Below are 13271 nucleotides of genomic sequence, written 5' to 3' on the forward strand. Positions count from 1 at the left end.
TTCCCACTAAGATTATTTTAAAGTAGAAAAGGTGAAATACTTTTTACTAAAACTCAGTGCCATGTGGGACCACAGAATATTTACTATAAAGATTTTAGACAAGCAAAACAGCTCTAAAGTTAGATATTTTTACTTCTTGTTCACCAAAAGCTTCAAACATTCCAAGATGAATCAGAATTGTCTGAACCTTACAATGCAACTAAAACCTTTGTTTCTGTCCCCCCCCGTGAAGATAACAGTCTTTTACCACTAGTGAGTTCACAAATTAAAAAACAAAAATCCTATTTAAGAGTCTTATTAATAAGGCAGACCACTTTTCTAGGACTTTGCTAGATATGTGCTATGAATGAGTCAACTATAAGGGCCTTAGGAATAAGACTAGCTATTTATAGGAACAAAAGCAGACACATCTCTCGTGGTTCTTGTTCTTGAAACGCACTCACCTTGAGGCTTTCCATGAGGACAGCAGAGGAATCCTCCATGGAGGGGCCGTGGCCTGTCCAGGTGCCACTTGCAGTGCTGGCCTGATGCCAACTGCTCTCAGAGGATGATGTTGCTGAGAGATAGTCAATTCCAAACCCACCCATGGCTAAGGGATGAAGAGAGAGAAGCAGAATTCAAGAGGTTCAGTCATCGTCCGATACCAAACACTAGAGAAGGACAAAGTGATTTCACTTTCACTGGCAATGAAGTCTGGATCTCACCTGGCTTATCGGTTTTCCACCGATCTGCGGTTCTCCTATCCCTGTTATCTGGAGTCCCAATGGGTCCAAAGTTGGAGAATGGAACAGAATTATGGTTGTGTGTTGGAGGGGAGCTTGGCAGGCTGCTTGGGTTAGAGGAATGAGGAGACTGGCTGGCTGGTGTTGAATGATCTATTAAATCACAACAACACAAGTCATTAACAGGTATTTCACAAACAAAACCAAGAATTAAAGCTTCCTGTGGATCTGATCACTTAAATTCCTATTAAAGATAACCACGGGACTTTGGGAGAAAGACATTAGAATAAGGGCCCCCAAAGGGACCCTGCCAGATGTGCTAGTTTGTCTTACTGCACATTTCTAAGACACAGTCCTTTAAAAAAAAAAAAAAAAAAGTGCAAAATCAAATAATTTTGGCATAACTGCTTCAGGTAAGTATCTACTGGTCTTCTCTATCAGAAACAGAATTGCCTAATCTTAGGAATTACTATTAAACCAAACTCCATTTATAAAATAGGGATAAAAAAAATCTCTATTTTAAAAAGTGCACCTTTTCCTACAAAGAATGAGTATTTACAAACAAAACTAAAGAACAGCTACAAATCTTAAGATATGGGTTCTATTTTTCTCCCTTACAACTCTGCTGGTTATTGATGCAAAAAAGCTCTTTTAGTGGCACTTATTATGTGAACCAGCTCATCAAGCTTTTTTCCTATTTTCTTTTTTTTTTTTTTTTCCTATTTTCTTTCAGAAACTACTTTAAAAAAACCATCCAAAACCTAATTTTTTTTTTTTTAAGATTTTATTTATTCACAAGAAACACACACACACACACAGAGAGGCAGAGACACAGGCAGAGGGAGAGGCAGGCTCCATGCAGGGATCCCAATGTGGGACTTGATCTCGCGACTCCAGGATCACGCCCTGGGCCAAAGGCAGGTGCTAAACCCCTGAGCCATCCAGGGATCCCCAAAAACCTAACATATTTATAATCACAAAATCATACTAATTCATCATCAATTTGAGTGTATAGGAAATGCAAGGTCTGTAATATGAAGATTAGTTAATACCTGAACTGGCAGGAAGTGATGGAGACCAGGGGGTCCCTTCAAAGAGGGAGTAGAGTGACGTCTCCTGGGGGGCCAGTGAAGGATTAAGTTCTGTTTTGGAGCTGGTTGTCAGGTTTTTCCCATATACCTCATTAAACACACTGTTATTTGGGTATCTTTCCTGAAAGACAATGACAACCAAGTTATAAACTCACTCAAAAGAAAGACCTTTAAGAAAATGTAACGTTAATGTTCTTGGATGCTTGATATACTTAACCATTTTAAGTGTACCAAGCTTTTCTTAATGGGACAAACTTCTGAAGGCTTTTCAGTTTCTTTTTTTTTTTTTTTAAGATTTTATTTATTCATGAGAGACAGAGAGGGGGGTGGGCAGAGACACAGGCAGAGGGAGAAGCAGGCTCTATGCAGGGAGCCCAACATGGGACTCGATCCCAGGTGCAGGATCACACCCTGGGCCGAAGGTGGTGCTAAACCGCTGAGCCACCGGGGCTGCCTGGCTTTTCAGTTTCTTTTGGTTTTTCCTGTTACATTCATTTTCTCTTAAGCTTGCTTTCCCTCCCTCTTTATTTTCTCTATCTATGTAAACCACCCAGATTTAAACGCCTAAATAATTTACTTGACTGAACAACAGAGCCCTAACAGGTTCTGTATTAATGAGAAGTTCAAGAGTTCAAAATTATAACATACAAGTATCTCATTATCTGAATCAGAGGGAGAGAGGATAAAATAAAATGTCTGGATGACACCAATATATGGAAGAGGATGGAAGAGAAAAATAAGGGAACGGAAATAGAATGGGAAAGGAAATACTAGCCTACTATAAAAACACAAAGCAGGATTCTCCACTGTTTACCCACCTGATTGAGAGAGAATCCGGTGAGGGACAAGAAAGAGGAGGAATGGGACATGAGCTCCGAGGGCTTCTCCAACAAGGATTTCTTCACAGTCCCGGAAAGAAAAGTAGTTAAATTATGCCCTCCATTTTCTTAATATTAACCTTAAGATACTGTACAACCAAAGTAGAAGACCACCATTTAAGCATACTGGTACATACCCATCGTGTGCAATGTAAGGCTTCAGGGATGTGAATTAAATGTTAATACCATGACACCAGCTAAGTGCCAGGTGCCATAGGCAAGTCAGACACAATGCTCCTGGATTAATACTTCTCATCTAGCACAGATACCCTGGCAGGGACCAGGGACCCTGGAAGATAGCAGTTCTGAGTGTTTACTAGCAGGAGCCTTCAGGAATCTGTTGGTCAAGAATTGCATTTAAAATACTCTCAAACAAGATGCTGTGCTGATCTGGCAGTTTGTCTCCCCAGTTTTTAAAATGCTCACATTAATGACTTAAATAAAGCCTTTCAAATCTGACAACTGGTTTTGTCAACACAGTTCCTAAGCAGCTCTATTTGTAGTATATATTAAAATAGTTGCTAAAGTTGAACTTACATTTATTGGCCCTAAGGAAATTACCAGGAAAAAAAGCTGAATCTCTGATGCTCACTGTCACTAAATAGTTGGTCAACAAAGCATTTATTAAACACCTACTACATGCAAGGCACTTTCACACACATTATTACCATGATAATGTTAAATACAGAAAGGATTACAGTTAAGGCTTCTTTTGTAAGCATGAAAAAAAAACCCCACCCTAAAACACTACCCCCTCTCCACACTCACCCGTTCTCCCATCAGCTCCATTTTGAATGGAGGAGGGGCGAGAAAAACAGGAGCTAAGGGAGGAGGAAACGAGTGCGGAGAGAAGCACTCCCCCTGGCTCTCAAGCCATACCAGCAGAGAAGCAGCAAGCAAGGCCAACAAATGCCAACAGTTTTGCTAAATTAGGCTTTCTATAGCCCTGAGGTGCTGTCACTGCACTCATGTTGTTCAAGTTTCTAGGGGACCTTTTATTTCTCTAACTTGGGAGGAAAAGTGGGAGGTCTCTCTGGCCACTCACCCAGGCAAATTCTTCTGGAACTTCAAGTGCCAGGGATGGCAGCTTCTGTCATGAGTGCCATTCAGTTTTATTTCTCCTAATGCTAAAATTAATGTGTTTTAATCTTATCAATGTTTTCTTACATTTATGAGAAAGAAACAGCAAAAAAGTAATAATTAGAATTGTTTTATGTTTTGTTAAGATGGAGTGAAGGGAGAGGAAAACTTCACAGCATGTCTTTTCATTCTCCCCCACCTCAGCAAAATAGATAGCAACATTAATGAGCATATAGAATGCCATCCTTTGAAATGCAGAGGGATTTCTAGAGGATTATTTTTAAAAGATACCACTAATCAGTACTAAAGACTTTATTTTATGTCATCCTGGTTATTTATCTCTGAATTCACTAATTTATGGCACTCCAACAATGTTTATAAATAGAAGTCACTTCATTTTTACTCATTCTGTTTATGAATCTTGCTCTGAATTTAGATTAGGGCTCTCAGTTACCCAAACAGAAAAGAGCCACATATCGTTCAATAACGTCACTAAAAAATCTAGAATATATTTCATTTCATATTTTCAGTACATGAAGAAAAATCTCACTGCTCCTAAGCAAGATTAAACAATCCTTGAAATTTCTGGGTTTAGATGGACATGCCACCTGAAAAAGTAAGTTAAAATCTGCCAGCATCGCATCCTATGTGAACAACCCTGAAGGATGCTTCTGGATAATACATATAACAAAGCCATGACTCTGAGACTTACAACTAGCAATGTTTTGCCATGTTCTACCACCATTTGAAGGTTAGTCTGGGCAGTGAGGAAATAAATGGTACAATTCTGTAAAGAAGGAAAGCTCCGGAAAAAAGAAACCAACTATTCCAAGGACTCCAAAATCTCAGGAAAGAAGCCGGGGTTAGAGCAAGAATTATGTCAAATACATACAAAGAGGCTCCGTCCAGGAAGAGAGGCGAGAGGCCCCAGCAGAGCTGGGTAAAGATCAGGAGGGTTAGAAAAAATCAGCTCTTCCTCTTCCTCCAAGGCAGCCAGACTCTTTAACAGGTCCGGAGGAAGCAGAGGGGAGCCCTTGGGGTCCTAGTGACAGAAAGGATCACAGTGAGATGCAATAAGGGATGACAAAAGCACACAGGAGTAGCAGCATGATTAGGGGGACACAAGCAACTAAAGTCAAGGAGAAGAATTACAGTAGACAGTATTACACAAGGAAGAAAAGGCTATGAAACAAAAGTAAAGTGACACAAGGACAAAGGGGCGAAAAGATCAAGATAACAGAAAGAAGTGAAAAACACTGACAAACAGGGAGCAGAACATAAAAGGTTAATGTGGCTTGTGAGTAAAACAATGCAGTGGAGCAGAGTGATTAGCATATCTTGGGCTAACAGAGAAACAGCTCTTTTTAAAAGTTACAAACACACCTGTTTCTCATGAATAAAGAGAAAGGAAGGGGAACTCCACTACCAAAGATAACTGGCTGACTTTGTTCCTCTCAGAAAGCAATTTGTTTAAATACGCAGTAAACCTATTTTTAAACTTAGATGATTCAGCCCAACTGAGAGGAGCTTTGTTTCAGAATTCTCTAACATGCTGTGTTAGAGATTTCTGCACCATCTCTCTGCCAGACCATCACAGTTCCACATCAGTAACGGAATTCTTTAGCTCCCCCAGACCAAATCATACTGTGCAATTGTGAGGAGGAGACCGAGAGCCATGCCAGTCACTCAGCAGCATGCTGTAGCACTAATGAATCAGAGTGGCCTTTATAAACGTCTACTTGAGAAATTCAAAAAGATATGAAGCCTGAGACCTATCTCCACTGTGTCTGGTGACAGGAAAGGACACACACCTCAAATGGCATCCTGGGCACAGGATCCTGCTCTGGACGGAAGACTCCTGGTGACCGTTTGCCCCTGCGGTCCATATTTGCTTGCTGTGCCATTACAGCTCTGTTATCAGCCATGCTGTACGAAGAATCCCAGTAGAATTCTGGGACCTTGACTTCTGAGGGATTATGGTTATATGGCTCCATGGGAAAAGGCTTCATTTTTTTCTCTAGAGGCTGCTGCTGCATTACCGGAGGTTGCAATGACGGCTCAAACAGTTTTATGGGGTCTTGGGACTGAAGGTAGTAGGGCTGTTTCACAGGCATGATTTTCCCTAATGGGCCTTGAACCTGAGGGGGATTCCACAGCTGTTTGGAGGCATCTGCCTGTTGATACTAAAAAAGAGATACTTGTCATCAAGATGAGGATAAAATGCATGTTACATTCAATACTCGGGAAATCACAGAATGAACTTGAGAGATTTTACAACTAACAAAACTCAGCAGTCCTTTACCCTTTAGGTTTTTCAATACAGAGCTTTCTGGGAACAGATAATGGGCACTGAATTCATGTTCTCTTCCAATTCAATTATTTATGAGGTTTTTTTTTATTTTTTATTTTTTTATTTATGAGGTTTAATGAACAAGTGAGTATGTGTGTGTGGTTCCTCCTTCCTGCCTCAAGTGCTGTGGGGCTGACAATATCTTAAGAATGGTGTCATATCCCTAGCACCTCATCAGGATTATGATTGTATTTCCCTTCTGTAGTTTATATTCAAATAGAGGATTATTTATTCAAAGTCCTTTTCTACAGAGATGAAGTAGTAGCAGCAAAGAATGGTACTTAACATCTATTATCCTTTACAAGAGGAGAAAGGAAAACATTTGAACTCTCCTAAACAGCAAAGAGAGTATTTTTGCATTCCCATACTCAAACAGCAAAGGCATCTGAAAGCTTAGCCAGTATTTCTAATTAGCCAAACACTGAATAATTTCAGTCTTCCCCCTTCCTTATTTCAGCTGGAGTACACGTGACTATCACTTACCTGCTGGAATCCAGAGTGGTGAGGAGGGCTTTTCCCCAAAGCCGGCACAGCTTTTGTGGGGGATTGTTGCTGAGCTAGAGCTTGAACCTGCAACTGGCTTGTAGACTGTGCTGTTGGCTGAGCTGGTAAAGATGTAAGGGGTTGCTGGGAAGGTGGCTGTGGTTGTTGAGGTCCCTGGTTCATTGGCCCTGGTCCAGAGGGCCGTTGCTGGCTGTAAGGAATGTGGGACTGTTTCCCAGCTTGCACCTGGTTTCCTGCTGGAGAGTGAGCTGTAGGCTGAAGAAAGGTTCCTGGGACAGAAACACCAGCTGGGAAGGTGTAACCTGAGCCCATAGAAAATGCCACAGGAGGGGGAATAACATATGTAGGGGGCGGGAACCCTTCAAAATAGAAGAACACAGCAGCTTTAGTTCTACAGGTACTTATTAACAAAAGAAAGGTAAAAATAAGTCATCTGAGGGGGAAGTGGGGTTAGGGTGGAGAAGAGGTCCTCAGTCAATTATAAAAGACAGGGATCAACCATCAAGTGAGACTGATCAAGCACCAATCTTTAACTTGATTTTGAGAATTAATTATGGAGTATTTAATAGTGGACAGTAGCTACTTCTATCCACCACTGATGCAATGGGAGTATTTTGAAGGTGGTTTCTTTCTTTCTTTCTTTCTTTCTTTCTTTTTTTTTTTTTTGAAGGTGGTTTCTTAAGTGCCAGGTTTAGTGATGGGAATTCCTTCATGGTAACAAACCTGCATTTGTCGATAAACTACAGAGAAACGGCTCAAAAATAACTTCATATGCATTAGAGAAAAGCAAACTTCCTTCTACCTTTTAACATTATGGTTTAGTAATGTAACTATAATACAGTATAAAATATTCAACGAGTGAACAGAAACTCCTACAAAGATGAGATGAAGTAGAACAAAGTTTAAAATGTATATTTACCTGGCCGGCTGGGAAGAGGAGGGAAGGCTCCAGGGTGATGAATGGGGATGAACTGGGAGTTAGTTGCTTGACTTGGGGTTTGAGTTACAGGGGTTTTCCTGGCTTCAGACACTGGAGTCTTTCTTAATTCTGTCTGGGATTTTACCTATGACCAACAGAAGTAAAACTGTAATAATCTGAAACTCAAATGTTTAAAAAAGAAGCACCTACTCTAAGAAAGTATTTAGGATTTTATCAAAAAAAAAAAAAAAAAAAAAAAAGCAAATGAAGGTATTTAAATTTACCTAAATTAAAAACAGAAAAATCAAAACAAATTGTTTACTTGTCAATAAAAGATATAAGGGCTTATTTTACTAGTATAATTATTTTCCTTTACCTAAATTAAATTTACCTAAATTAAAAATGGAAAAATCAAAACAAATTGTTTACTTGTCAATAAAAGATATAAGGGCTTATTTTACTAGTATAATTATTTTCCTTTACCTAAATTAAATTTACCTAAATTAAAAATGGAAAAATCAAAACAAATTGTTTACTTGTCAATAAAAGATATAAGGGATTATTTTACTAGTATAATTATTTTCCTTTCACAAAATCATAAAACTACTAAATACTGAAAGGATCTGAGAGCTCATGTATTTTACAAATGACAGGCTTCACACCAACAGGTTAAAAAACTTGCCTAAAATCTTAAGCCACCTATTTTGGGCCCCAGGGCCCCTTCTACTTGAATTCATTAAACAACGTACATGAATTATAATTTAATAATGATGATTAACCCACAGGGGAGATACTTTGGCCCTCAGTTTAATTTCATCTGGGAAGTCTTAAGCATACCAGTCAGGCATCCACCCTCTATGCTCACACCCTTTTAGAATAAATAAGGATACTTTCAGCAGTAAGAAACAGGCCCCAAGATCCTATACAATGAGCTACAGAGAATATGATGTCATATGTATTGCTCAAAACAAGTAAAATGAAGGAAAACCGGTAACATTGTACAGAGACCTTAGGATGAGGTAGAAAGTAGTGATATACTGACTCCTGTCAAGCTTTCTTTAATCATCTAGAAGCAGATTTAAGAGGAAGAGAGACCAGAAAGATCTTCAATCTGGTTCTTGTTGGGAGGCAGTTGCAGAGAATGGAGGCAGAGCAGGCAGGAAATACTGGACTCCTTCCTAAAACACTAGTCCTTCGGCTTTACAGCTCATTTGATTTGTTCTTTGCTTTCCCCTGCATCTCTCTCCCCTCATGCCTTTTTTTCTCAATTGCTACCATGTTTTTCTTTCTCTGTTTCTCCCCCTACTATTACTAATCCTAAAATGTAACTATTATGTTATTTCTCTCTTTCCCCAAAAAACTCTAAATGAAATACACTGAAGGCGCTATTAATTTGCAAGCAGCCTTCAATAATGTTAAGGGTCCTCATGCCTACAGCAAACAAGTACACTTGCCAAAATGCGTTAACAAATCAAATGGCCACTTAGGTCTTTGTTCAAACATTAATGGTATTAATGAAACTGGCACAGAGCAAAGACCTTTTCTGTTTATATGGAATCATCTCTATCTCTTTGGAAGGTTTAAGAAAAACAAAGTCACAAATAATTGAGCAATGTTTACCTTTTCCCAGCAAGAGACTTAAATTCTTGCTTTACAAGTTCCCATGAGTCTGGGTAACACTTAAGTGATATAATGCTACTGGCTGGGACAGGTATAAATGTCAAGAAAAAAAAAAGCCTCATCTTTTCCCAAGAATATCTTTTATTTCTTAGTGAATCTGAAAAAACAAAAACAAAAACAAAAACAAAAACAACAACCCTATAAGCTTTAATGTATTTTTGGTTCTACTGGATCTATAAAGGACCTCAAATTTCTCAATATAACATTAACAAATGGCAATTACACCTTCCAAAGAAAATAGAATTCTTCATATAGTTAATAGGTTTGCAAATGGTCATTTCAAATCACTTAAATTGAAGAGGATTGATAAAAAATATCAAATCAGGTTGTTTTTCACTCACATTACAATTTCTAAGAGTTGATGGAATAACCACCTACCATAGCTCTTTACATGACCTTACTGTGTGGCATTTAAAGAATGCATTCAAGCTTCCAGAATAGCCAATTCTCAAAGCTTTAGGAACAAAATGAAAAATCTTGCCTTTTGTGTGAGCCTTCCTCTACCTGAGTTATAGTTCAAATACAGCTTACCTGCACTGCCACACTCTGCTTTCCTGTTTCCTGTAACTTTTCTAAGGTGCATTTCTTGGTTTCTGTTTTCCTCTTGCTGTTGTCCTTCTTTCCATCATTCTTAGTTACAGTAATTCCTTTGCTATAGTCCCTTCTCACCTCTTTGGGAGGAAAACTTCTTCCTTGGTCTCTGTTCACTTCTCGCGGCTTAATGTTCTCTTTGAAGGTGACCATAGGTTTCTCTCCGGGGTCACAGTTGTTGCTTAGATTACGGCCCGTGGACAGCACTGATTTCAGTCCTGGGTTCCCGTCTGCAGATAGTGACTCTATCATGGATGTTTCTGGCAGAATGAGGTTCTCTTTGGCTTCACTGGGGTCTTCTAGTGTTAACTCTGGGATTTCTGTGATAAACAACAATTTCCCTACCTCATTTTCACACTGAATCAGCCTAAAAAAGTAAAAATAAATCCATATATGAAAAAACCATAAACCTAAAAAACACTAACAATGGAACTGCATCTGGACCCAACAGTCAGTATATCACTAGTCCCAAAGGCTTGGGAGACAAGGGTGTATTCACAGTATAACATATCTATTTTTATAGAACGTAAAAAGCAGTTACAGAAAAACTCAGATTCTCATAATTGCTTAGTATCCCCACAACACAATCCCATGCCCTTTTAACGCCTTTTCTACTAATTATAGTTTTATATTTACTGAGCATGTCCTAAGTACAAGGCACTAGACTAGATCCTTAAAGTGGCAATTTGTAATTTCTCTCTTATAGGTGTGAAAGCTAGACCTCAGAAGGAATAAGTTCATTCAAACATGCAACCATTTAAGTGCTTACAGTATGACAAGAGCCTGAATATAGAAATGAATATGAAATAGTTACTGACTTTGAAAAGGTTATATAATCAACTGGAAGATCCTAAGGACACAGATCTTGGGAAGTGGCAGAACTAGAAACTTCCCTGACTCTGATCTGTCCTAAAACTGACCACCATGCCCCTGTCAATACAAATCACCCTGTGAACATACCCTTTAGACTTACACAGATGTTTATAAATTAGAGCAGAAGCTCAGGATTAACAAGAATGACAAGGCCTATTTCTCTACACTAGGCAGTGTAACGGGGAGAACAGAGATTAAATGAAGAGTATACTTATGATCACCAGGATGGTAATTTGATGTGTTACCAACATTCTGACTTAACAGTTTATAATCAATAGTCTTGAACACATGTGGGGTATGTAAATGTATCTGATAAATACCTTGGCTGATTATCGGCGATCCACTTGCCTATAGAGATCAAGCGCTGCTGTCGTATTTGTCGTTGCTGACCTTCTTTGTCTCCTGTAATACCCTGATGGCCTTTGGAAAAATCCAAGTTCCTAAAATTGATATAAGCAAATTATACAAAATTAAACTTCTGAAGATATTGTCCAGGCAACCAAACTCACCTATTTAACTACAATGGTTTCAGATTTTTCCATACGGACTAGCTACTTGATGTAATCAACTGCATTTGAATGTATGCTCCCAAAGATTTTAAATACACTGAAACGAAGCAAAAAAAATAACATGCAAACGTATTACGTTTACATTCTTTTACTTAGATTTTACTTTCTAAATGAGTTGAAATAAATCACAACCTGTTATTAAGAAAAAACACTTCTACTGTAAAAGTTTTCATTAACACTTACCTTGCATTCTATGTAATTTGTCTGAAATGACCATTTCAATGTTAATGGTCTCTGAGTATGCCTATTCTAACAAACAGTGTTAATCTATGTACTGTAGGTGGCCTTAAGTCTGAAAAACATACACATATAGAGTGAAAATCTCACTGACATTAGAAATGTAAATCAACCTGAAAAAAAGGATTTTTCAGATTTCTCCACATTAAATATAGTATTTTTTTTAATGCATCTAAGCATTGCCAGGTAGTAGACTAGATGCCAAATGCCAAATAAAGAGAAACAGTCTCTGCCATAAGGATGAAATAATTATGAGTCAATCTGATGAGTATTATAATAAAACCACGCATAGAATAAGCATAGTAATAAGAGGGCTAGTTCCTTCTGATAAGTTCTGAAAAGGTTTCATGGAGTAAGTGCTACCTGAGCTGGATTTTGATAGGTGTGGGAAGTGTGTACAGGTCGGCAAAGGAAGGGCAGAGGAGGAAAGGGGCTGTTCTAGGCAGTGAATGAACAAAGTCTTGGAGCAGAGTTACTCAAGAATAGGACACAGTGAATGTATAATGCGTTAAGTATTAGGGGAAAGAAGGGTGGAGATGGCAGAAAATATGGCTGAAAAACTAAGCACTCGGACATGAAGCGAAAAAGATACTGGAACCACTGGGGGTGAGTGCATTGAAGTCTTTATGTTAGTAATGGACGTTAATAGGTCTATATTTAAAATATAATCATGGAAGCACGGCAGAACTGAGCTATAGAAGGAAAGGGACTCTTAGGGAGGGTGATTAGTAAGCTTGTTATACTCCAAGTTAATGGTTATAAAAGGCTGAACTACAGGGAAATAAATGGTAGGAGATGGATCTAAAAGGCATTTTAGACACAGAATGACAAAGATTTGGTGAGAAAAATTAATGGGAATAAGGATTTTTTAGAGTTCACGTACATAGATAATGGCACACAGATAAATAGAGAAAGATCATTTTTGGCTGACCAGATAAAAGCCCTTTTGGGTCATATTAAAAAGTCGGAAATACATAAGGGAGATCAGGTGATTCAAATAGAAGTCCAAACTCTAAAAGTCAGAGCTGAAAATCTTATACTTACTTACTATGCAAGAGATGAAAGCTCAAGAAAAAAAGGATGGATCTGATCACCAGGGAGAATACAGAAGGTGGGAAGGGAAGGGCAGGGCAGAACCCTGGAAGATAATATTCTGAGGCATGTGGTACAGAAGAAAGTGAAAGAGATGGAATATGATGACAGAGCTAAGAAAAAGGAGGCTTCATGAAGGAATGGGATCAACAGACTCAATGTTAGAGAATACTGAATAGGATGAAATTATAAAGAAGTCAGTGGTGTCTGGTAACCAGGAAGGCACTGAAGAGTTTCAGTTGCTGGAGGCTGAGAAATGACTGGGAGTGAAGTAGGGTGAGTAATGTTAGCAGACACTAACTACCCTTTTAAGAAGTCTGATGATGAAGAGGAAAGACAACATCAGAGAAAGATGGGGCAGTGAATTTTACTTTTTTTTTTTTTTTTTTTTGAATTTTACTTTTTAAAGAGAACAAGGGATACCTGAATGTTACTAGGCTAAAAGGAAGGAATTGTTTGTTAAAAAAAATAAAAGGATATTGGAAATACAACACAGAGTGAGCATCACAGGTAGGGAGACAAGAAGGGATATTATCAAGGACACAGATGAACGAGTTAGACTTGAAAGGAATTAGAAGTTATTCTTCTAAAAGGAGGAGAAGAATGACTGTAAAAAACTGCTTTGTCATCATTACTGTTATGAAAAATGTCAAGCAACAGCCTTTGGTTTACATTTGATTCTCAT

General features: G+C 38.5%; 1 protein-coding gene across 7 annotated transcripts in view; it reads right to left on the reverse strand.

Moving 5' to 3' along the window:
• The window catches only part of SMG7 (SMG7 nonsense mediated mRNA decay factor), a 94837-nt gene that overhangs the window by 2643 nt on the left and 78923 nt on the right, over window positions 1-13271 (reverse strand). For 3 of the 7 annotated variants that reach the window (XM_041755580.1, XM_041755573.1, XM_041755602.1), the window contains 10 exons: window positions 11009-11128; window positions 9756-10182; window positions 7545-7689; window positions 6605-6984; window positions 5583-5954; window positions 4664-4813; window positions 2632-2712; window positions 1775-1934; window positions 705-875; window positions 444-589 (listed from right to left, as the gene is read on the reverse strand). In XM_041755580.1, coding sequence (XP_041611514.1) covers window positions 444-589; window positions 705-875; window positions 1775-1934; window positions 2632-2712; window positions 4664-4813; window positions 5583-5954; window positions 6605-6984; window positions 7545-7689; window positions 9756-10182; window positions 11009-11128 — 2152 coding nt within the window. The remainder of the gene's footprint in view (window positions 1-443; window positions 590-704; window positions 876-1774; window positions 1935-2631; window positions 2713-4663; window positions 4814-5582; window positions 5955-6604; window positions 6985-7544; window positions 7690-9755; window positions 10183-11008; window positions 11129-13271) is intronic. The other 4 variants (XM_041755609.1, XM_041755586.1, XM_041755613.1 and 1 more) reach the window with 4 other exon arrangements.

Source organism: Vulpes lagopus, chromosome 1, assembly GCF_018345385.1.
Source record: "Vulpes lagopus strain Blue_001 chromosome 1, ASM1834538v1, whole genome shotgun sequence".
In the NCBI taxonomy this organism is placed as follows: Eukaryota; Metazoa; Chordata; class Mammalia; order Carnivora; family Canidae; genus Vulpes; species Vulpes lagopus.